This window comes from Lactuca saligna, chromosome 5, assembly GCF_052625555.1.
Source record: "Lactuca saligna cultivar CGN05327 chromosome 5, ASM5262555v1, whole genome shotgun sequence".
Classification (NCBI taxonomy): domain Eukaryota; kingdom Viridiplantae; phylum Streptophyta; class Magnoliopsida; order Asterales; family Asteraceae; genus Lactuca; species Lactuca saligna.
In genome coordinates, this window is record NC_136421.1 from 271,874,439 (window position 1) to 271,900,423 (window position 25,985).

Here is a 25,985-nt window from a genome sequence, read left to right on the forward strand (position 1 = left end):
TGGGAGCATTTGTATGAGGATTTCTATTAATTCTCCATTGTTGGGTATGATAAGGGAGGCTCAGTGGAGAGAGAAAAGAAAGAAAACTGGAAGCAGGAGCGACTCAGAGGCGAGATCAATAGGTTTTGTCTTGATAGATGAGGGTTGTTGACCCGGTATGGTTGAGTTTGGGTACCAAATTTTGGTGGGGTTAGAAAAAGTTTTGATGGAGGAGGCACATAAGTCCATATTTCGATACAACCTAGAGCCACCAAGACATGTGGGGATTGACAACTCATTTATTGGTGGTCATGCATGAAGCGAGAGATAGCTTGGTACGCCGAGTAGTGTTTGACATGTTGGATTGTCAAAGCTAAGCACCAAAGGACGCATGTCAAGTTTCAGCCTTAGGAGGCTGTGGAAATGGGAACAGATCACCATGGATTTTATCACCAAGTTGCCTCTAATAGAAAAAGGGTTTGATGTGATTTGGGTGATAGTGGATTGGTTGACCAAGAGTGCCCACTTCTTAGCTATCAGTGAGAGCTCGTTGGTTGAAAAATCCATTGATGTTTATGTACACGAGATTGTCGCTCGGCATGGTGTTCCTGTTTCTATCTTTTCAGACTGAGGTGTTTGATTCACTTTGCAATTTTGGTATAAATTTCACGACGAACTGGAGACTAGATTGCACTTTGGCACTACTTATCATCAGCGGGCAGAGTGAGAGGACCATTCAGAAACCTAAAGAAATGCTGAGAGTTTGTGTCATATATTTCGATGGGAGTTGGGACTCCTACCTTCCTCTGTTGGAGTTTTCTTACAACTACATCTATCACCCTAGTATATTAGGCCATTTTGAGTGATTGCTAGGGTTGGAAATATAGCTTACAGGATGGATTTTCCTGAGGAGCTCAGTTAGATCCACAACACCTTCAATATTTTGCAGCATTGGAAGTGTGTGGCTGATGGTTCAGTGGTTGTTCCTCTGGATGATGTTCAGGTTGATGATCGTCTAAATTATATTGAGAGACCAGTGACATTCTTGGATAGAAAGACGAAGGCCTTGCACAACAAGGTAGTTTCATTGGTCAAGGTTTAATGGCAACATCAGAAAGGTTCTGAATGGGCATGGGAACCCGAGTCAGAGATGCGGGAGCAATGCCCTGGGTTATTCATAGCAGCGGACTTCGATGATAAAGTCAAGTTCAAGTGGGGTAGAACTGTAACATTTGGTTCAGGTGAGCAATTTTAAATTTAGAATTCCAATGGATTAAACCCTACCCACGATGTGAGGTATGTATGTCACATTGTGTAGAGATTAGAACAGGCATCACATTTAGGGCTCACGGCGTGAGCACATATTAGCTCACGACGTGAGATCTGCCTATGGGGAAACCCTAATTTTGGGGGGGGGGGGGGGTCGTATTTAAAGAAAAAGAATTCTACGGTTAGCCCACCCTCAGCCTCCAGCACCTCCTTGCACTCCCCTTGAAGACCTAGCATTCATATTTGATCTTGAAGTTCATTTGTGGTGATTTTAGCAAAGGAGAAGAAGAAGAAGAAGAGCATATAGTCCATCATTTCTTCTTTCAAGTCTCACCATCAAGCATTTTCATACCTTCTAGACCTTTTGTAAGTATCAAGCTCATTTCTTTATGAGTCTAGAAGCTTAGGTCTAGGTTTTTATGTTTAATCTTTCATATTCATGATGATGTAGTGGTTGAAATCCATAAACCTGCCAACTTTATGGATCTTTATTGTCCCTTGAGTAGTATAGATGCTAGATTTGGAAGATGGTTGAGTTTTATGGCACATGTATTAGATTTGGTGTTATTTTCCATTTTTGTGCCCTAGCTAGTGTTTAGGACATGCATGTCCAAAAAGCCAAGATTTTTATGAGTTTTTTGGAGTAAATAAAACCATATGATTCAAAAATAATATGATTCAAATAATTATGATTCAAAATTTTATAATCCAATAATATAATACAAAAATAGTATGAATGGAAATATTATGATACTTAATATTTTTATTATTTAAAATTTTTGTAACTGTTAAACATTAAAAACTATAACCGATATTTAGTTTGAAAACATAAAAGTATATATAAAAAACAAAACAAAACAAACGAAGAACACTAGTAACTTCAAATATGTAGTAAAATGTAACGTCCCAAATCCCAGAATTAAAATTTTAATTTTTAAAATAAAATAAACATGTATTTTTATAAAGTTACATCAATGTCAAACCATTTGTTCGTAAACCGTATTTCAAAATCAGATTTATAAGGAAAATAATGCAAAATCTCGAATCATAAAATTGTTGATGTGTGTTTGTACAGTCCCGCCTTTGCAATCTTATAAATACCTGAAAAACATTTGAATCCACATCTTTAAGACAAAGCTTAGTAAGTTCCCCAAAAGTACCACACACAACCAAGTACCAACATAATGTATTCAAGTATGAGCCTTCAGTCTGCATGGACCGCCTCACAATACCTATATGTAACGGCCATAGATTCGGGCTAGTCAATTTAGAGACAATAAGTATTGAAAATGACGTTTTTATAAAAGATTATTTAGAATGAATAACTTTAACTAAGTTATAGTATATCTCACAAGGGTTCTGTTCATATAAAGAATGTTGAAATCCGAGTTATAACGACAAAGTTATGACATGTCGAAGTTTCGCGACAAAACTGACACGACGTTGCATCACGTAAAAAGTGATTTTATGATAAAGTACTTTTAAGCCTTAGTGACCTAAACAAAAGTCGTAGTATACGTTAAACCGAGAGCATGCATAAAAAGAATGTCTAAATTTGACTTCGGAATTCGAATATTTGATCGACCGATTTTTAGCCGACACAGCCTAAACGATAATCGAAGATCTCGTAATAGGAGCTCAACGATAAAAAGACAGACAAAAACGGACATCAGATGACAAAGTTATGGATCATTAGTTTCTTGGCCAAAAGAGATTAAGAGCTTCATTAAGAACTTCTAAATAGAGCGTTCTCGCGACGTGAACACTAGAGGTATCAGGACGTGAGGATGGAATTTCTCGACTTTTTTGGACTTATTAGGTCACGAAGTGACCTTTAGGGGTCACAACATGACCAATTAATTGTGGGACTTTTGAGTGTGGAATGATTTTAACTTTGACTAGGGTTTGACCAAGTTCGACCTCAGTGCATTTTGGCTATTTTTGAATAGTATTTGAGATTGGACCCTATTTGATGAATAGGTGACAGGTAGAGCTGAGATTTAGAGCAGGGACCTATTCAACTATTTTTTCATACTGAGAGGTGAGTTTTCCTCACTATACTTTTAGATTTAAGGCATCAATACCTACCCACTAGATTATCCTGACATATAGGATGTTGGTATGTGGTAGACCTGTCTGTTTGAGTGTTAACTGGTTATGTGTTTATCTGTTATGTATATGTCGACAAGTTATAGCTTTGGGGTTGAGGCTTTACTGGTTTGTGCATGAGCCGATAAATTGGGGGTATTCCAGTCCGATGACCAAGTGGACCCGAGGGTATTTCAAGAACTAAACATAATCTAATAATCTAATTTTAGTTTGATTTATAATCTTATAATCTGATTTCTAAATCAAACTATCTAATTTCTGATAAACAACTAAACATAATCTAATAATCTAATTTTAGTTTCTGAGAAACATAATCTGATAATCTGATTTCTAATTCGATATTCAAATTTCATCATTTACTGATTGTCTAATAATCTGATTCAGAAATCAAAATTTCTTATTTATGATAAAATGATAATTGATAAACAGAATCTAATAAGTCAAAAACATTAACAATTCAACATTACTGAATACTAGTGATTATAGACATTTCCGATTCAAGGTTGCCCACCGGAACATAAACCCAATTTTCGATTCAAGACTGCTAAATAGAAGAAAAAGAAAAGTAGAAAACTTTTACCTTGTGTAAATGTTTTGCAAAGGTAAAAGTTTTGCAATATCGCTGATTATTCACAGAGCTAATCATTGATCATGTACTCATCCGGTGTGCGTGCCTAGACTATTCGAGTAACAGATGTAAAGTTTGGACTATCGCTTATGATTGAGCCTAAATACATTATATATAAAAAAAAAAAACCTTAAAAATTTTGGGTCCTATGCAGCTGCTCACTTTGACCCTTTCAAATCCATCCCTTCGTAATTTGGTTATCTTGATGAAGTGAATAACTTTTAATCTCCTTGTGTTCTTGTTTAATCTTCAGTTAGATGTTCACTCATATTGTTGTCCTTAATTTTGTCGACGTTTGATCTTAATACGCAATAAACACTACCCACGTCACCGCAGTAGAAAACCATGCTTGTCGTTGAAACTCCAACTGCCTCCTTTGTATTCATCCCCTTCATACTGCACCGCCAAACCAGCCACCACGAGTCTTAAAAATCGGGGGATAACGCTAAACTCACTATATGCCTAAATCAAACCCACAAGCTTTCAGGTAATCCAGATTAGGTTTCAAAATCTTATTGACATCTCTATCTCAACACATCGGTGTTGTGATTCTATTCCCATCAAGATTAAGATGGTTGCTAAAATTGAAGTAGATGTTACTGCTGTTTTTGTATCTACCCATGGTCTGGTTCCTCAATCGATGCTATTTTCTCACATTCAAATTGGTGCTGCTCTCCTGTGACTTTCATCTAGTCACGAGATTCTTTTTATATTCCTAGTTTTGATTTTGCATCTTTCTATTTCAAGTGTTTTTCTACCTGTCAGTCCCTTGCTAGCTTTTCCATTTATAAAATTAGCCTTGACGTTCTAAAAAGAGTCGCCCATTGGTGATTTACGTGAAAGACAATATGAAAAGGTGTTGACACCCGGTGTAGATACTCTTATGGTGAAAGAATTAGTGAAACCATTGCATAACTATGATATAGATTTTAGGACATCAAATATATTTTCATATTTCCCACTGAAAGGACCCACTTAGATATATCAGGATAATGGGATTTATGGATTTAATGGTGGCTTTACCCTACATTGTGTTCACTTCAAGGAGTCTCATGATTATTGATTAGCTGTGAAGGGCTCCATTCCACCCTCTAGCCTTTCGGAAATTATGACCCACCGCCACTATATTGTTCAAAACATCCACAAATGAATTGACTGCCCTACTTTTGATCATATGGAAATCTCAAATGAAATAAATTGTTTGTGGTTTGTGTTATATAGTAGAGCTTTTCTTGAAAAGAAAATATCAAGGATTTCGCAAGATGGTAAACGATAAAAAATATCATCTATTTAAATAAATATATAAAATTATATCATCTTATAATATATATTAATTTTATTTTATTTTTTATTCTAATATTATTAATTTGATATAATTAAAGTATGAAATTTAAAATTTAAAATTTGAAAAGAATCAATTATTAATTTAATGTAATTAAAATGAGAAATTTAAAATTTAAAATTTAAAATGGAGAATTAATAGGTTGATATGTAAGATAATAAATTACATATAATATTAATGATGATTTCTAATATTATGATACTTGTCAATAGGAGAATAAGGGGGTGTTTGTTTTATCTTTTAAAATAACTTTTAACTTTTAGGAAAATATAAAAAGGCAAAAGATGTTTGGTAATGTTGTAAAAGTTACTTTTTTATATAAGGAAAAATGAATTTTTTGGAAAAATTACAGAATCCTGACTTCTTGCAACTTTTCCTAAAAGAACTTTTGTCTTTCAAAAGCTTAGTCAAACACCCCCTAAATTTATTTATTTGTTAGAATAGCAATAAACAATATATTCTTTTTAATAAATGAATGTTTTTTTTGTCACATGTCAATCTCTTGTGAGTTTTAACATTTGTCATTTTGTGGTATTTTTGAAATAAATATTATCCTCTTGTAAATTTTTAATTTGTTTTAGTTTTAAAATTAGAATCATATTACTTATATATGTGAAATATTAAATATCATATATATAATATTAAATTGAAATAATTACTTATGACACTTATTTTAAAGTTGTATATTCTCCTTAATAAATGAATGTTTTTTTTATCACATGTCAATCTCTAGTGAGTTTTGATACTTATCATTTTGTGGTATTTTTGAAATAAATATTATCCTCTTATTAATTTTTAATTTGTTTTAGTTTTAAAATTAAAATCATATTACTTATATATGTGAAATATTAAATATCATATATATAATATTAAATTGAAATAAGTACGTTTTTTTTCTTATTTTTAAGTTGTATATTAAAAAATATTTTCAGGTTACACTTTAATTTAATATTTAATCTTTTTTTAAATCAACTCGTGTATTACACGGATCTCAAAACTAATATATATATATATATATATATATATATATATATATATATATATATATATATATATATATATATATATATATATATATATATATATATATATATATATATATATATATATATATATGATCAGATGAGAACTTAAAATCAATGAGGACTATTTTAACATTTTTTGGTCTTAATAAATGGATGAGAATTAATTTATTTAGCGTCAAAATCGAATGATATAAAATAAAACTTTGATAATTATTTGCGAGATTTTGGCAAATTCTCGGAAAGCTTGAATGTTTGTAAGGTTAAAATATAAAAGAATAAGAAAACAAAAAAAATTAGAATTTCGAAGCTACCAAAGCTATGACATGTGTCCTACCCACTGCATATTTCTCTAGTTACTCTTAGTTAACTTACCAAGGCTATAGCATGTGTCTTACTCACTACATATTTCTCTAGTTGTTGTTAGTTAACTTTTCATTGACTCTAAGTTTTTTTTTCATATATTTTTTTGCCATGAAAATGTCAAAGTTATTAAAATTCTCCACAAAATTAGTGTAATAATAAAAATTGGGAAATAGAAAATTTATAATTTTTTTATATAAATCACCAAAAAGATATCTCCAAAAAAATTTAAAATTTAAAAAAATCTTCAACTTATTATACTAGTGACTTTTTAATATGATTTTTTTTAAAAAAATAAGTTTTTGATGTGTTTATAATTTAATTTTAAGAAATATTTGTCTTTATAAAATAGAACAAAAATTTTTATGTGTTCGAATTTGAAAAAACAACTGATAGAGCTTTTCAGAATAATATTTTAATAAGTTTGTAAGAGATTTTTTTTAATATTTTTGTTAAGTATACAAAAGTTTTGTTTAAATGATCATATTTTTTTATAAAAATAAGACGCAAAAATTGTTTTTGAAGAAGACGTAACTTTTTATGATTCCAAATTAAATGAGTGAGAATATATAATGATCTAAAATTTGTTTTTGAACAAAATTTTTATTTAATTAAATATATTATTGATCTAAAATCATATGATTCAAAATAATATGATTCAAAATACTATGATTCAAAACTTTATAATCCAATGATACGATAAAACAATAGTATGAACGAAAAAATATTAAGATCCTTAATTTTTCATTATTTAAAATTTTTGTAATTATTAAACATTAAAAACTCGAACCGTTATTTAGTTTGAATACATAACAAAAAAGAAAAGAAAAATGAAAAAAAAAAACACACCAGTAACTTCAAATATATAGTAAAATATAATGTGCCAAATTCCAAAATAAAAATTTTTATTTTAAAAAAGAAAATAAACACCCATTTTTATAAAGTTACATCAAAGTCAAACCATTTGTTTATAACCCATATTTTAAAATCAGAGTTATAAGGAAAACAATGGAGAATCCCGAATCATGTAACCGTTGATGTGCGTGTGTACAGTCCCGCCTTCATGGTCCGATAAGTACCTAAAAAGCATTTGAATCTATAACTTTAAGTCAAAGCTTAGTGAGTTTCCCGAAAATATCACACGTAACCAAGTACCAACACAATGCATGCAAGTATGAGCATTTAGTCTACTTAGACTCCCTCACAAGGCCTATAGTATGCCTGGACCACTATCTCGAGCCTACAGTTTACTCGCATGTCACGCAAGACCTACAATAGCTAGACCACTCACCTTGGGCCTATAGTATCAATTGGACCTCTCGAGCCTCTTGGCCTTCAGCACACAACTGGACCACCTCAAACCAAGCATAACATGTCAACATATACATATAAATAATATCCAGGAAACAAAATGTACTTAGTTATGCTAAAATTACATTTTCAACTTTAAAGACATGCTCGAGTGAAAGAGGAAGCGGAACTAGCAATTAGAAGCTTGGAAATTGAAGTTAGAAGAAAATACGACTTAAAAGAAGAAAAACTCCTGCGAGTTGGCCATCAAATCGACGAGTAGAGTGGAAGATTCACGATTTAGTAATGCCTTGCCGTACACGCGTTTTAAGTGAAAAACTCATCGAGTTGGGTCTAAAAACTCGACGAGTTGGTGTTTAATGTTGGAATATCCATATAAATCGTTTATTACCAAAACCCTAAGACATGTTGGAGACCTTGGGCGACTAATTGACGATCATAAAGGTTCTTGGATCTCTGGTTTTCGAGAATTCAACATAGAGATCAATTTAGAAGAGATCAAAGGAAATAAACATTACTATTTTCTTAATCTTTTGCATAAAGCATGTTTGAATCATTAGATTTCGATTTTAGGATGTTATTTGTTGTAGATGCGAGCTAAAAGCTTTTTACTTCTGTTTAGAGTAGATAAACTTATCAATATGGTTTGATTGAATGGCTTGGATTAATTTGATTTGGTGAATTATCTTGTTAAGCCTGTTAAAGACCCTTATGTGTTAATGATAATTATTTTCTGTAAATAATCAAGTTTATTGAGTTGCATGAACATCTTCTTAATTTCTTGAATCATCTAGTTTTGTGAAAACAATATTGTATCCCTAGTATTAGTGAATATGAACCTACGGTTAACTAGAAAATAAGTAAATTAATGTGTGAGCATGTGTGATGAACAACCACATATGAGTTGATTGAATTGAAAATCTTAGTGAACTAATATTACAAGTCTTACTTGATCCGAACTGAATACTAGGAAACATGTTAGTTTAATCAATTGGCCACTACTTGAATTAACTTGTTTGCTAAACGATTAGTATTATTGAACATGAACCTAATCACATTAGAAATCGGTAGCCAATGATATACTAATCCATTGCACTTGCCATGAAATCTACCATATGAATAAGTGAATCGAATCTGAACAGAAGTCTCTTTTACCATTGAATATAGTTACCTTTTTGTTCTCTTTAGTTGTTACTTGTATTTTTCTTTAGTGTTATTTGTTACTTAGCTTTCTAGTCTTGAAAAACTAGAGAAAACCCTCTTTTGTTACTTGTTTTTAATTAGGTAATTCTAGTAGTTATTTTTAATTGTTATCATTCCCTGTGTTCGATATACTACTTGCTTGAACTATAATTCTAATCGATAGGTACACTGTCTTGCATGTGTATATTTTGTGTTTAAATTAGTAAGGTTAAAACTAGTATACTTCCACACACATCAAGTTTTCGGCGCCGTTGCCGAGGAACGATTCTAATCGTTATTTTAATTGCTTGTTTTATCGATCCTTTGTGTGAAATTTATTTCATACAAAGTTACTAGTTTTTCTGTTTTCAATTTTCGTTTTCATTTTTTTTGTTGAACTCGTCGAGTCCATTACTGAACTCGACGAGTTGGATGCGTTTTTTGTTTCTATTTGTTCGTTCTACGCATGTTTTTTTTTGTTTTTTTTTTTCAGGAAGTTTATGACCCGAGGCTCCAACTCTACACTAGTACCGACCGTGGAAGATCCATAATCGATTATTCACAAAAGAAGGAAAAGGTCATTAGAGAATCAAGCAGTAAAGACGATAAGGTTTTAGCTTTCGAGAAAGAAATACCCGAATTTGAAGAAGAAGGAGAACCCGAACCAAAAGAAGAAATGGTCGACATTACTGACATACCTATGGGTGAATACAAGAGAAGGATGCGTGACGATACCGGGCCAGGACTCGTGCAACCCACGATTCCATCAACTACTAACTTTGAGCTGAAAGGTCACATACTCGCCCAACTCATGGACCCATTCTACGGGAAAGATCAAGAAGATACATACAAGCATATCGACGAGGTCAACGACATAGTCTCCTACTTCAACATCTCTAATGTGCCTCACAAGACTGTTGTACTTCGTATGCTACCGGTCACATTTAAGGGAGCCACGAAAGAGTGGCTAAAATCACTCCCTCCAGGATCCATCACGACATGGGCTAAAATGTGCGACGACTTCATTGATCAATTTTGACCTCCCTCAAAAATAGCAAAGTTGAAAAATCCATTGAAAACTTTGAGCAATAAGTAGGCGAATCACTCTATGAGGCGTGGGAAAGATACAAAGGCTTCTTAAGGAATTGCCCCCACAATGACCTAAACATTCAGCAAAAAGTCTCCATTTTCTATAGTATGGTAAACGTGACAACTAGGAAGCTCCTTGACTCCCAAGGACCACTCACGAAGAAAGTACCCATGGTTATAAAGGAGCTAGTTAAATAATTCTCTAAGCACTCTAGAGAATATCATAACCCAAGGAATGACTCAACTCGAGGGGCGGTGAGCTCAGTTTCCGATAATATGGTGGCAGTAATGGATAAACTGGAGAGTGTGGACTGAAGGATGATAAATATCGATCAATCCATCCATTCCATCTAGATAGGATGTGATAATTGTGGTGGGCCTCACCTTGCTAAAGATTGTAACCTTGATGAGAATGGGAACCGAAAAGTACAAGTTTGTTATTCTAGGGGTGGTAGATTTGATGAGGATTGGAGGAAATCGAAAAAGGAGAAGCTACCATATGATGAGTACAAGAAGCAAAAGGAGGAAAAATATAAGCAAAAGAAAAGAGCTTTCTATCAAAAGGAGGAGGCGGTGTGAGAGAAGAAAATAGACTCCGAAGAAATGCTCATACGATTTGCATCTGCATCCGAGAAAAGACACAATGAAACCGATGTTGCGATATGAGAACAACAAGCAATAATGAAAGAGCAACAAGCGTTAATGAGAAATCAGCAAGCCTCTATCCTCAACATAGAAAAACAATTAGGCCAACTTAGACAACAAATCAATAAAAGCACACCGGGTGGACTTACAAGTAATACCGAGAAAAATCCGAGAGGTGCACAAATCAACATCGTGACGACTAGGAGTGGAAAGATAGTTACTCCTATGACCTCGATCCCGAATGAAGATCCTAAAGAGGTGCAAGAGGCAGAGAAAGAAAACCCGAAATCAAAAGAAGTCAATGCAACTCGACGAGTTGAAAAGAAGAACTTGAGGAGTTCTCCATCTAAACTAGAAAAATAATCCTCCGATTAAACTGTATCAACCTCCATTGCCATTCCCAGGCCGAGCTAGATAAGATAAGCAGAATGAAGGCTATCAAAAGTTGCTGGAGCACATCAAAGCCCTTCAAATTAACATTCCTTTCATTGAGGCGGTTGCACAAATGCCTAAGCATGCCAAATTCTTAAAGGAACTACTTACAAATAGGAAGAATATGGAGAAGGTATCCAAGGTGGTTCTTAATGAAAATTGTTCATCCGCAATGTTGAACAAATTGCCAAAGAAGATGGGTGACCAGGGTAGTTTGACCTTGACATGCCCATTCGGGAATTTAGATACTAGTTATGCATTGGCTGATTTGGAGGTGAGTGTTAACCTTATGTCATATTCATTCTTTATGAAGTTGAATCTTCCGTAGTCGAGACCGATTCGAATGGCAATTCATCTAGCAAACAAGATATTGGGATTTCCAAAGGGGATATGTGAGGACCTATTGGTTAAAGTTGATAAGTTTGTAGTGCTAGATATGGAAGAAGACCATCAAGTACCAATCATTATTAGAAGACCTTTCCCAAACACCGTAAGTGCCATAGTGGATATAAGAGAATCCAAACTTACCGTTCGGGTGGGAGAAGAGTCAGTTACTTTTGGAATTGATCGAGCCATGAAGTACTCTAAGTTTAGTGATGACATGACCTTCTCGGTGGACATTTTCGAAGAATTAATGGAAGAATGGAAAGAAGACAAGTTAAGTGAATCCACCGTTGCCTTTGAAAATGACTTTGATGTTGAAAGAGATATCAAGGAGATCAAAAGATTACTCGAAAAAATTGAGTATGAAGAATTAATAAAATCTCTTAAAAGTCAACTCGACAAGTTGAGGAGATTAACTCGACGAGTTGGGGCGAAAAACGTGATCAGACAGGAAAACTAGGAACAACTCGACGAGTTCTGTTTCTAGACTTGACGTGTTCATTGTTCAAAACTTGAATTTAGAGCTAAAAACTTTGCCAGAACACTTTTTGGAAGAGGGTAATAAAAAACCTGTGATTATAGCTTCTGACCTCACGAAATCTGAAAAATAGGAGTTGGTTCAAGTTTTGAAGAAAATAAAAAATGCAAGAGAAGGATGCATGACGATACCGATCCAGGACTCGTGCAACCCACGATTCCATCAACTGCTAACTTTGAGCTGAAAGGTCACATACTCGCCCAACTCATGGACAACCCATTCTACGGGAAAGATCAAGAAGATACATACAAGCATATCGACGAGGTCAACGACATAGTCTCCTACTTCAACATCTCTAATGTTCCTCACAAGACTGTTGTACTTCGTATGCTACCGGTCACATTTAAGAGAGCCACGAAAGAGTGGCTAAAATCACTCCCTCCAGGATCCATCACGACATGGGCTAAAATGTGCGACGACTTCATTGATCAATTTTGACCTCCCTCAAAAATAGCAAAGTTGAAAAATCCATTGAAAACTTTGAGCAATAAGTAGGCGAATCACTCTATGAGGCGTGGGAAAGATACAAAGGCTTCTTAAGGAATTGCCCCCACAATGACCTAAACATTCAGCAAAAAGTCTCCATTTTCTATAGTATGGTAAACGTGACAACTAGGAAGCTCCTTGACTCCCAAGGACCACTCACGAAGAAAGTACCCATGGTTATAAAGGAGCTAGTTAAATAATTCTCTAAGCACTCTAGAGAATATCATAACCCAAGGAATGACTCAACTCGAGGGGCGGTGAGCTCAGTTTCCGATAATATGGTGGCAGTAATGGATAAACTGGAGAGTGTGGACTGAAGGATGATAAATATCGATCAATCCATCCATTCCATCTAGATAGGATGTGATAATTGTGGTGGGCCTCACCTTGCTAAAGATTGTAACCTTGATGAGAATGGGAACCGAAAAGTACAAGTTTGTTATTCTAGGGGTGGTAGATTTGATGAGGATTGGAGGAAATCGAAAAAGGAGTAGCTACCATATGATGAGTACAAGAAGCAAAAGGAGGAAAAATATAAGCAAAAGAAAAGAGCTTTCTATCAAAAGGAGGAGGCGGTGTGAGAGAAGAAAATAGACTCCGAAGAAATGCTCATACGATTTGCATCTGCATCCGAGAAAAGACACAATGAAACCGATGTTGCGATATGAGAACAACAAGCAATAATGAAAGAGCAACAAGCGTTAATGAGAAATCAGCAAGCCTCTATCCTCAACATAGAAAAACAATTAGGCCAACTTGCACAACAAATCAATAAAAGCACACCGGGTGGACTTACAAGTAATACCGAGAAAAATCCGAGAGGTGCACAAATCAACATCGTGACGACTAGGAGTGGAAAGATAGTTACTCCTATGACCTCGATCCCGAATGAAGATCCTAAAGAGGTGCAAGAGGCAGAGAAAGAAAACCCGAAATCAAAAGAAGTCAATGCAACTCGACGAGTTGAAAAGAAGAACTTGAGGAGTTCTCCATCTAAACTAGAAAAATAATCCTCCGATTAAACTGTATCAACCTCCATTGCCATTCCCAGGCCGAGCTAGATAAGATAAGCAGAATGAAGGCTATCAAAAGTTGCTGGAGCACATCAAAGCCCTTCAAATTAACATTCCTTTCATTGAGGCGGTTGCACAAATGCCTAAGCATGCCAAATTCTTAAAGGAACTACTTACAAATAGGAAGAATATGGAGAAGGTATCCAAGGTGGTTCTTAATGAAAATTGTTCATCCGCAATGTTGAACAAATTGCCAAAGAAGATGGGTGACCAGGGTAGTTTGACCTTGACATGCCCATTCGGGAATTTAGATACTAGTTATGCATTGGCTGATTTGGAGGTGAGTGTTAACCTTATGTCATATTCATTCTTTATGAAGTTGAATCTTCCGTAGTCGAGACCGATTCGAATGGCAATTCATCTAGCAAACAAGATATTGGGATTTCCAAAGGGGATATGTGAGGACCTATTGGTTAAAGTTGATAAGTTTGTAGTGCTAGATATGGAAGAAGACCATCAAGTACCAATCATTATTAGAAGACCTTTCCCAAACACCGTAAGTGCCATAGTGGATATAAGAGAATCCAAACTTACCGTTCGGGTGGGAGAAGAGTCAGTTACTTTTGGAATTGATCGAGCCATGAAGTACTCTAAGTTTAGTGATGACACTACCTTCCCGGTGGACATTTTCGAAGAATTAATGGAAGAATGCAAAGAAGACAAGTTAAGTGAATCCACCGTTGCCTTAGAAAATGACTTTGATGTTGAAAGAGATATGAAGGAGATCGAAAGATTACTCGAAAAAAATGAGTATGAAGAATTAATAAAATCTCTTAAAAGTCAACTCGACAAGTTAAGGAGATTAACTCGACGAGTTGGGGCGAAAAACGTGATCAGACAGGAAAACTAGGAACAACTCGACGAGTTCTGTTTCTAGACTTGACGTGTTCATTGTTCAAAACTTGAATTTAGAGCTAAAATCTTTGCCAGAACACTTTTTGGAAGAGGGTAATAAAAAACCTGTGATTATAGCTTCTGACCTCACAAAATCTGAAAAATAGGAGTTGGTTCAAGTTTTGAAGAAAATAAAAAATGCAAGAGAAGGATGCATGACGATACCGGGCTAGGACTCGTGCAACCCACGATTCCATCAACTGCTAACTTTGAGCTGAAAGGTCACATACTCGCCCAACTCATGGACAACCCATTCTACGGGAAAGATCAAGAAGATACATACAAGCATATCGACGAGGTCAACGACATAGTCTCCTACTTCAACATCTCTAATGTGCCTCACAAGACTGTTGTACTTCGTATGCTACCGGTCACATTTAAGGGAGCCACGAAAGAGTGGCTAAAATCACTCCCTCCAGGATCCATCACGACATGGGCTAAAATGTGCGACGACTTCATTGATCAATTTTGACCTCCCTCAAAAATAGCAAAGTTGAAAAATCCATTGAAAACTTTGAGCAATAAGTAGGCGAATCACTCTATGAGGCGTGGGAAAGATACAAAGGCTTCTTAAGGAATTGCCCCCACAATGACCTAAACATTCAGCAAAAAGTCTCCATTTTCTATAGTTTGGTAAACGTGACAACTAGGAAGCTCCTTGACTCCCAAGGACCACTCACAAAGAAAGTACCCATGGTTATAAAGGAGCTAGTTAAATAATTCTCTAAGCACTCTAGAGAATATCATAACCCAAGGAATGACTCAACTCGAGGGGCGGTGAGCTCAGTTTCCGATAATATGGTGGCAGTAATGGATAAACTGGAGAGTGTGGACTGAAGGATGATAAATATCGATCAATCCATCCATTCCATCTAGATAGGATGTGATAATTGTGGTGGGCCTCACCTTGCTAAAGATTGTAACCTTGATGAGAATGGGAACCGAAAAGTACAAGTTTGTTATTCTAGGGGTGGTAGATTTGATGAGGATTGGAGGAAATCGAAAAAGGAGAAGCTACCATATGATGAGTACAAGAAGCAAAAGGAGGAAAAATATAAGCAAAAGAAAAGAGCTTTCTATCAAAAGGAGGAGGCGGTGTGAGAGAAGAAAATAGACTCCGAAGAAATGCTCATACGATTTGCATCTGCATCCGAGAAAAGACACAATGAAACCGATGTTGCGATATGAGAACAACAAGCAATAATGAAAGAGCAACAAGCGTTAATGAGAAATCAGCAAGCCTCTATCCTCAACATAGAAAAACAATTAGGCCAACTTGCACAACAAATCAATAAAAGCACACCGGGTGGACTTACAAGTAATACCGAGAAAAATCCGAGAGGTGCACAAATCAACATCGTGACGACTAGGAGTGGAAAGATAGTTACTCCTATGACCTCGATCCCGAATGAAGATCCTAAAGAGGTGCAAGAGGCAGAGAAAGAAAACCCGAAATCAAAAGAAGTCAATGCAACTCGACGAGTTGAAAAGAAGAACTTGAGGAGTTCTCCATCTAAACTAGAAAAATAATCCCCCGATTAAACTGTATCAACCTCCATTGCCATTCCCAGGCCGAGCTAGATAAGATAAGCAGAATGAAGGCTATCAAAAGTTGCTGGAGCACATCAAAGCCCTTCAAATTAACATTCCTTTCATTGAGGCGGTTGCACAAATGCCTAAGCATGCCAAATTCTTAAAGGAACTACTTACAAATAGGAAGAATATGGAGAAGGTATCCAAGGTGGTTCTTAATGAAAATTGTTCATCCGCAATGTTGAACAAATTGCCAAAGAAGATGGGTGACCAGGGTAGTTTGACCTTGACATGCCCATTCGGGAATTTAGATACTAGTTATGCATTGGCTGATTTGGAGGTGAGTGTTAACCTTATGTCATATTCATTCTTTATGAAGTTGAATCTTCCGTAGTCGAGACCGATTCGAATGGCAATTCATCTAGCAAACAAGATATTGGGATTTCCAAAGGGGATATGTGAGGACCTATTGGTTAAAGTTGATAAGTTTGTAGTGCTAGATATGGAAGAAGACCATCAAGTACCAATCATTATTAGAAGACCTTTCCCAAACACCGTAAGTGCCATAGTGGATATAAGAGAATCCAAACTTACCGTTCGGGTGGGAGAAGAGTCAGTTACTTTTGGAATTGATCGAGCCATGAAGTACTCTAAGTTTAGTGATGACACTACCTTCCCGGTGGACATTTTCGAAGAATTAATGGAAGAATGCAAAGAAGACAAGTTAAGTGAATCCACTGTTGCCTTAGAAAATGACTTTGATGTTGAAAGAGATATGAAGGAGATCGAAAGATTACTCGAAAAAAATGAGTATGAAGAATTAATAAAATCTCTTAAAAGTCAACTCGACAAGTTAAGGAGATTAACTCGACGAGTTGGGGAGAAAAACGTGATCAGACAGGAAAACTAGGAACAACTCGACGAGTTCTGTTTCTAGACTTGACGTGTTCATTGTTCAAAACTTGAATTTAGAGCTAAAATCTTTGCCATAACACTTTTTGGAAGAGGGTAATAAAAAACCTGGGATTATAGCTTCTGACCTCACAAAATCTGAAAAATAGGAGTTGGTTCAAGTTTTGAAGAAAATAAAAAATGCAAGAGAAGGATGTGTGACGATACCGGGCTAGGACTCGTGCAACCCACGATTCCATCAACTGCTAACTTTGAGCTGAAAGGTCACATACTCGCCCAACTCATGGACAACCCATTCTATGGGAAAGATCAAGAAGATACATACAAGCATATCGACGAGGTCAACGACATAGTCTCCTACTTCAACATCTCTAATGTGCCTCACAAGACTGTTGTACTTCGTATGCTACCGGTCACATTTAAGGGAGCCACGAAAGAGTGGCTAAAATCACTCCCTCCAGGATCCATCACGACATGGGCTAAAATGTGCGACGACTTCATTGATCAATTTTAACCTCCCTCAAAAATAGCAAAGTTGAAAAATTCATTGCAAACTTTGAGCAATAAGTAGGCGAATCACTCTATGAGGCGTGGGAAAGATACAAAGGCTTGTTAAGGAATTGCCCCCACAATGAGCTAAACATTCAGCAAAAAGTCTCCATTTTCTATAGTTTGGTAAACGTGACAACTAGGAAGCTCCTTGACTCCCAAGGACCACTCACAAAGAAATTACCCATGGTTATAAAGGAGCTAGTTAAATAATTCTCTAAGCACTCTAGAGAATATCATAACCCAAGGAATGACTCAACTCGAGGGTCGGTGAGCTCAGTTTCCGATAATATGGTGGCAGTAATGGATAAACTGGAGAGTATAGACTGAAGGATGATAAATATCGATCAATCCATCCATTCCATCTAGATAGGATGTGATAATTGTGGTGGGCCTCACCTTGCTAAAGATTGTAACCTTGATGAGAATGGGAACCGAAAACTACAAGTTTGTTATTCTAGGGGTGGTAGATTTGATGAGGATTGGAGGAAATCGAAAAAGGAGTAGCTACCATATAATGAGTACAAGAAGCCAAAGGAGGAAAAATATAAGCAAAAGAAAAGAGCTTTCTATCAAAAGGAGGTGGCGGTGTGAGAGAAGAAAATAGACTTCGAAGAAATGCTCATACGATTTGCATCTGCATCCGAGAAAAGACACAATGAAACCGATGTTGCGATATGAGAACAACAAGCAATAATGAAAGAGCAACAAGCGTTAATGAGAAATCAGCAAGCCTCTATCCTCAACATTGAAAAACAATTAGGCCAACTTGCACAATAAATCAACAAAAGCATACCGGGTGGACTTACAAGTAATACCGAGAAAAATCCGAGAGGTGCACAAATCAACATCGTGACGACTAGGAGTGGAAAGATAGTTACTCCTATGACCTCGATCCCGAATGAAGATCCTAAAGAGGTGCAAGAGGCAGAGAAAGAAAACCCGAAATCACAAGAAGTCAATGCAACTCGACGAGTTGAAAAGAAGAACTTGAGGAGTTCTCCATCTAAACTAGAAAAATAATCTTCCGATTAAACTGTATCAACCTCCATTGCCATTCCCAGGCCAAGCTAGATAAGATAAGCAGAATGAAGGCTATCAAAAGTTGCTGGAGCACATCAAAGCCCTTCTAATTAACATTCCTTTCATTGATGCGGTTGCACAAATGCCTAAGCATGCCAAATTCTTAAAGGAACTACTTACAAATAGGAAGAATATGGAGAAGGTATCCAAGGTGGTTCTTAATGAAAATTGTTCATCCGCAATGTTGAACAAATTGCCAAAGAAGATGGGTAACCAGGGTTGTTTGACCTTGACATGCCCATTCAGGAATTTAGATACTAGTTATGCATTGGCTGATTTGGAGGTGAGTGTTAACCTTATGTCATATTCATTCTTTATGAAGTTGAATCTTCCGTAGTCGAGACCGATTCGAATGGCAATTCATCTAGCAAACAAGATATTGGGATTTCCAAAGGGGATATGTGAGGACCTATTGGTTAAAGTTGATAAGTTTGTAGTGCTAGATATGGAAGAAGACCATCAAGTACCAATCATTATTAGAAGACCTTTCCCAAACACCGTAAGTGCCATAGTGGATATAAGAGAATCCAAACTTACCGTTCGGGTGGGAGAAGAGTCAGTTACTTTTGGAATTGATCGAGCCATGAAGTACTCTAAGTTTAGTGATGACATGACCTTCTCGGTGGACATTTTCGAAGAATTAATGGAAGAATGGAAAGAAGTCAAGTTAAGTGAATCCACCGTTGCCTTTGAAAATGACTTTGATGTTGAAAGAGATATCAAGGAGATCAAAAGATTACTCGAAAAAAGTGAGTATGAAGAATTAATAAAATCTCTTAAAAGTCAACTCGACAAGTTGAGGAGATTAACTCGACGAGTTGGGGCGAAAAACGTGATCAGACAGGAAAACTAGGAACAACTCGACGAGTTCTGTTTCTAGACTTGATGTGTTCATTGTTCAAAACTTGAATTTAGAGCTAAAAACTTTGCCAGAACACTTTTTGGAAGAGGGTAATAAAAAACCTGTGATTATAGCTTCTGACCTCACGAAATCTGAAAAATAGGAGTTGGTTCAAGTTTTGAAGAAAATAAAAAATGCAAGAGAAGGATGCATGACGATACCGATCCAGGACTCGTGCAACCCACGATTCCATCAACTGCTAACTTTGAGCTGAAAGGTCACATACTCGCCCAACTCATGGACAACCCATTCTACGGGAAAGATCAAGAAGATACATACAAGCATATCGACGAGGTCAACAACATAGTCTCCTACTTCAACATCTCTAATGTTCCTCACAAGACTGTTGTACTTCGTATGCTACCGGTCACATTTAAGAGAGCCACGAAAGAGTGGCTAAAATCACTCCCTCCAGGATCCATCACGACATGGGCTAAAATGTGCGACGACTTCATTGATCAATTTTGACCTCCCTCAAAAATAGCAAAGTTGAAAAATCCATTGAAAACTTTGAGCAATAAGTAGGCGAATCACTCTATGAGGCGTGGGAAAGATACAAAGGCTTCTTAAGGAATTGCCCCCACAATGACCTAAACATTCAGCAAAAAGTCTCCATTTTCTATAGTATGGTAAACGTGACAACTAGGAAGCTCCTTGACTCCCAAGGACCACTCACGAAGAAAGTACCCATGGTTATAAAGGAGCTAGTTAAATAATTCTCTAAGCACTCTAGAGAATATCATAACCCAAGGAATGACTCAACTCGAGGGGCGGTGAGCTCAGTTTCCGATAATATGGTGGCAGTAATGGATAAACTGGAGAGTGTGGACTGAAGGATGATAAATATCGATCAATCCATCCATTCCATCTAGATAGGATGTGATAATTGTGGTGGGCCTCACCTTGCTAAAGATTGTAACCTTGATGAGAATGGGAACCGAAAAGTACAAGTTTGTTATTCTAGGGGTGGTAGATTTGATGAGGATTGGAGGAAATCGAAAAAGGAGAAGCTACCATATGATGAGTACAAGAAGCAAAAGGAGGAAAAATATAAGTAAAAGAAAAGAGCTTTCTATCAAAAGGAGGAGGCGGTGTGAGAGAAGAAAATAGACTCCGAAGAAATGCTCATACGATTTGCATCTGCATCCGAGAAAAGACACAATGAAACCGATGTTGCGATATGAGAACAACAAGCAATAATGAAAGAGCAACAAGCGTTAATGAGAAATCAGCAAGCCTCTATCCTTAACATAGAAAAACAATTAGGCCAACTTGCACAACAAATCAATAAAAGCACACCGGGTGGACTTACAAGTAATACCGAGAAAAATCCAAGAGGTGCACAAATCAACATCGTGACGACTAGGAGTGGAAAGATAGTTACTCCTATGACCTCGATCCCGAATGAAGATCCTAAAGAGGTGCAAGAGGCAGAGAAAGAAAACCCGAAATCAAAAGAAGTCAATGCAACTCGACGAGTTGAAAAGAAGAACTTGAGGAGTTCTCCATCTAAACTAGAAAAATAATCCTCCGATTAAACTGTATCAACCTCCATTGCCATTCCCAGGCCGAGCTAGATAAGATAAGCAGAATGAAGGCTATCAAAAGTTGCTGGAGCACATCAAAGCCCTTCAAATTAACATTCCTTTCATTGAGGCGGTTGCACAAATGCCTAAGCATGCCAAATTCTTAAAGGAACTACTTACAAATAGGAAGAATATGGAGAAGGTATCCAAGGTGGTTCTTAATGAAAATTGTTCATCCGCAATGTTGAACAAATTGCCAAAGAAGATGGGTGACCAGGGTAGTTTGACCTTGACATGCCCATTCAGTAATTTAGATACTAGTTATGCATTGGATGATTTGGAGGTGAGTGTTAACCTTATGTCATATTCATTCTTTATGAAGTTGAATCTTCCGTAGTCGAGACCGATTCGAATGGCAATTCATCTAGCAAACAAGATATTGGGATTTCCAAAGGGGATATGTGAGGACCTATTGGTTAAAGTTGATAAGTTTGTAGTGCTAGATATGGAAGAAGACCATCAAGTACCAATCATTATTAGAAGACCTTTCCAAAACACCGTAAGTGCCATAGTGGATATAAGAGAATCCAAACTTACCGTTCGGGTGGGAGAAGAGTCAGTTACTTTTGGAATTGATCGATCCATGAAGTACTCTAAGTTTAGTGATGACACGACCTTCTCGGTGGACATTTTCGAAGAATTAATGGAAGAATGGAAAGAAGACAAGTTAAGTGAATCCACCGTTGCCTTAGAAAATGACTTTGATGTTGAAAGAGATATGAAGGAGATCGAAAGATTACTCGAAAAAAGTGAGTATGAAGAATTAATAAAATCTCTTAAAAGTCAACTCGACAAGTTAAGGAGATTAACTCGACGAGTTGGGGCGAAAAACGTGATCAGACAGGAAAACTAGGAACAACTCGACGACTTCTGTTTCTAGACTTGACGTGTTCATTGTTCAAAACTTGAATTTAGAGCTAAAATCTTTGCCATAACACTTTTTGGAAGACGGTAATAAAAAACCTGTGATTATAGCTTCTGACCTCAAAAAATCTGAAAAATAGGAGTTGGTTCAAGTTTTGAAGAAAATAAAAAATGCAAGAGAAGGATGTGTGACGATACTGGGCTAGGACTCGTGCAACCCACGATTCCATCAACTGCTAACTTTGAGCTGAAAGGTCACATACTCGCCCAACTCATGGACAACCCATTCTATGGGAAAGATCAAGAAGATACATACAAGCATATCGACGAGGTCAACGACATAGTCTCCTACTTCAACATCTCTAATGTGCCTCACAAGACTGTTGTACTTCGTATGCTACCGGTCACATTTAAGGGAGCCACGAAAGAGTGGCTAAAATCACTCCCTCCAGGATCCATCACGACATGGGCTAAAATGTGCGACGACTTCATTGATCAATTTTGACCTCCCTCAAAAATAGCAAAGTTGAAAAATCCATTGAAAACTTTGAGCAATAAGTAGGCGAATCACTCTATGAGGCGTGGGAAAGATACAAAGGCTTCTTAAGGAATTGCCCCCACAATGACCTAAACATTCAGCAAAAAGTCTCCATTTTCTATAGTATGGTAAACGTGACAACTAGGAAGCTCCTTGACTCTCAAGGACCACTCACGAAGAAAGTACCCATGGTTATAAAGGAGCTAGTTAAATAATTCTCTAAGCACTCTAGAGAATATCATAACCCAAGGAATGACTCAACTCGAGGGTCGGTGAGCTCAGTTTCCGATAATATAGTGGCGGTAATGGATAAACTGGAGAGTATAGACTGAAGGATGATAAATATCGATCAATCCATCCATTCCATCTAGATAAGATGTGATAATTGTGGTGGGCCTCACCTTGCTAAAGATTGTAACCTTGATGAGAATCGGAACCGAAAAGTACAAGTTTGTTATTCTAGGGGTGGTAGATTTGATGAGGATTGGAGGAAATCGAAAAAGGAGTAGCTACCATATGATGAGTACAAGAAGCCAAAGGAGTAAAAATATAAGCAAAAGAAAAGAGCTTTCTATCAAAAGGAGGAGGCGGTGTGAGAGAAGAAAATAGACTTCGAAGAAATGCTCATACGATTTGCATCTGCATCCGAGAAAAGACACAATGAAACCGATGTTGCGATATGAGAACAACAAGCAATAATGAAAGAGCAACAAGCGTTAATGAGAAATCAGCAAGCCTCTATCCTCAACATTGAAAAACAATTAGGCCAACTTGCACAATAAATCAACAAAAGCATACCGGGTGGACTTACAAGTAATACCGAGAAAAATCCGAGAGGTGCACAAATCAACATCGTGACGACTAGGAGTGGAAAGATAGTTACTCCTATGACCTCGATCCCGAATGAAGATCCTAAAGAGGTGCAAGAGGCAGAGAAAGAAAACCCGAAATCAAAAGAAGTCAATGCAACTCGACGAGTTGAAAAGAAGAACTTGAGGAGTTCTCCATCTAAACTAGAAAAATAATCTTCCGATTAAACTGTATCAACCTCCATTGCCATTCCCAGGCCAAGCTAGATAAGATAAGCAGAATGAAGGCTATCAAAAGTTGCTGGAGCACATTAAAGCCCTTCTAATTAACATTCCTTTCATTGATGCGGTTGCACAAATGCCTAAGCATGCCAAATTCTTAAAGGAACTACTTACAAATAGGAAGAATATGGAGAAGGTATCCAAGGTGGTTCTTAATGAAAATTGTTCATCTGAAATGTTGAACAAATTACCAAAGAAGATGGGTAACCAGGGTAGTTTGACCTTGACATGCCCATTCAGGAATTTAGATACTAGTTATGCATTGGCTGATTTGGAGGTGAGTGTTAACCTTATGTCATATTCATTCTTTATGAAGTTGAATCTTCCGTAGTCGAGACCGATTCGAATGGCAATTCATCTAGCAAACAAGATATTGGGATTTCCAAAGGGGATATGTGAGGACCTATTGGTTAAAGTTGATAAGTTTGTAGTGCTAGATATGGAAGAAGACCATCAAGTACCAATCATTATTAGAAGACCTTTCCAAAACACCGTAAGTGCCATAGTGGATATAAGAGAATCCAAACTTACCGTTCGGGTGGGAGAAGAGTCAGTTACTTTTGGAATTGATCGAGCCATGAAGTACTCTAAGTTTAGTGATGACACGACCTTCTCGGTGGACATTTTCGAAGAATTAATGGAAGAATGGAAAGAAGACAAGTTAAGTGAATCCACCGTTGCCTTTGAAAATGACTTTGATGTTGAAAGAGATATGAAGGAGATCGAAAGATTACTCGAAAAAAGTGAATATGAAGAATTAATAAAATCTCTTAAAAGTCAACTCGACAAGTTGAGGAGATTAACTCGACGAGTTGGGGCGAAAAACGTGATCAGACAGGAAAACTAGGAACAACTCGACGAGTTCTGTTTCTAGACTTGACGTGTTCATTGTTCAAAACTTGAATTTAGAGCTAACAACTTTGCCAGAACACTTTTTGGAAGAGTGTAATAAAAAACCTATGATTATAGCTTCTGACCTCACGAAATCTGAAAAATAGGATTTGGTTCAAGTTTTGAAGAAAATAAAAAATGCCATTGCATAGAAAATTACTGATATTAAAGGAATAAGCTCTTCTTATTGCTCTCACAAGATCAACCTTCAAGAAGGCGTAAAGACGATAGTGCAACATCAAAGGCGGTTGAACCCGAGCATGCAAGAGGTGGTCAAGAAGGACGTTGTCAAGCTCTTAGATGTTGGGATCATATATTTGATTTTCGATAGTCCATGGGTTAGTCCCGTTCAAGTAGTACCAAAGAAAGGAGGGATGACGGTCATGATGAACGAGAAGGACGAGCTCATACCTACACGAACGGTAACCGGTTGGCAGGTGAACATGAATTACCGAAAGCTAAACGATGTCACTTGCAATGACCACTTCCCTCTTCCTTTTATTGGTCAAATGCTTGAGCGATTATCTATCCATTGTTATTATTGTTTCTTAGATGGATTTTCAGGTTATTTCTAAATTACTATTGACCCAATTGATCAAAAGAAGACGACTTTCACTTGTCTAGGCGGAACATGTGCCTATCGACACATGCCTTTTGGGTAATGTAACGCGCTGACGGCCTTTAACGATGCATGACAGTGATATTCCCTGACATGGTTAAAAAATTATGTAAGTATATATAGATTATTTCTCTATTTTTTGCTCTTCTTTTAATGATTGTCTTGCTAACCTTGATTTGATGCTAGCTAGGTATGAAAAGACCAATTTAGTTTTGAATCAGGGAAAGTGTTATTTATGGTGAAAGAAAGGCATTGTTTTAGTCCATAAAGTGTCCAAAGTGGGGATTGAGGTGGATCGGGCAAAAATTGATACTATTTCTAAATTAACCCCACCAACCAATGTGAAGGGCGTTAGGAGTTTCTTAGGTCACGCAAATTTTTACCTCCGTTTTAGAAAAGATTTTTCTAAAATAACTATACCTTTAACTCAATCACTTTTGAAAGATGCACCTTTTAATTTTTCTTAAGAATGTTTAGCTGCTTTTGAAATTTTGAAAGAAAAGTTGACTAATCCCCGATCATTATCACCCTAAATTAGAACTTACCCTTTGAGATAATATGTGATGCGAGCAATTTTTCCTTAGGAGCTATACTTAGTCAAAGGGCTGACATGCACTTTCAACCCATTTACTATGCAAGCAAGACCTTAGATTTGGCCCAAGATAACTACAC

General features: G+C 36.6%; 2 protein-coding genes across 2 annotated transcripts; both read left to right on the forward strand.

Moving 5' to 3' along the window:
• The first annotated feature begins 13,931 nt into the window (after positions 1-13,931).
• LOC145046678 (uncharacterized) lies at positions 13,932-14,702 on the forward strand. Its single transcript, XM_078994958.1, has 2 exons — positions 13,932-14,132; positions 14,187-14,702. Exons 1-2 carry the CDS (start codon positions 13,932-13,934, stop codon positions 14,700-14,702), a joined length of 717 nt encoding a protein of 238 aa, XP_078851084.1.
• Positions 14,703-16,418: 1,716 nt separating this feature from the next.
• LOC145046679 (uncharacterized) lies at positions 16,419-17,189 on the forward strand. The gene is made up of 2 exons (XM_078994960.1): positions 16,419-16,619; positions 16,674-17,189. Exons 1-2 carry the CDS (start codon positions 16,419-16,421, stop codon positions 17,187-17,189), a joined length of 717 nt encoding a protein of 238 aa, XP_078851086.1.
• Positions 17,190-25,985: the final 8,796 nt, after the last annotated feature.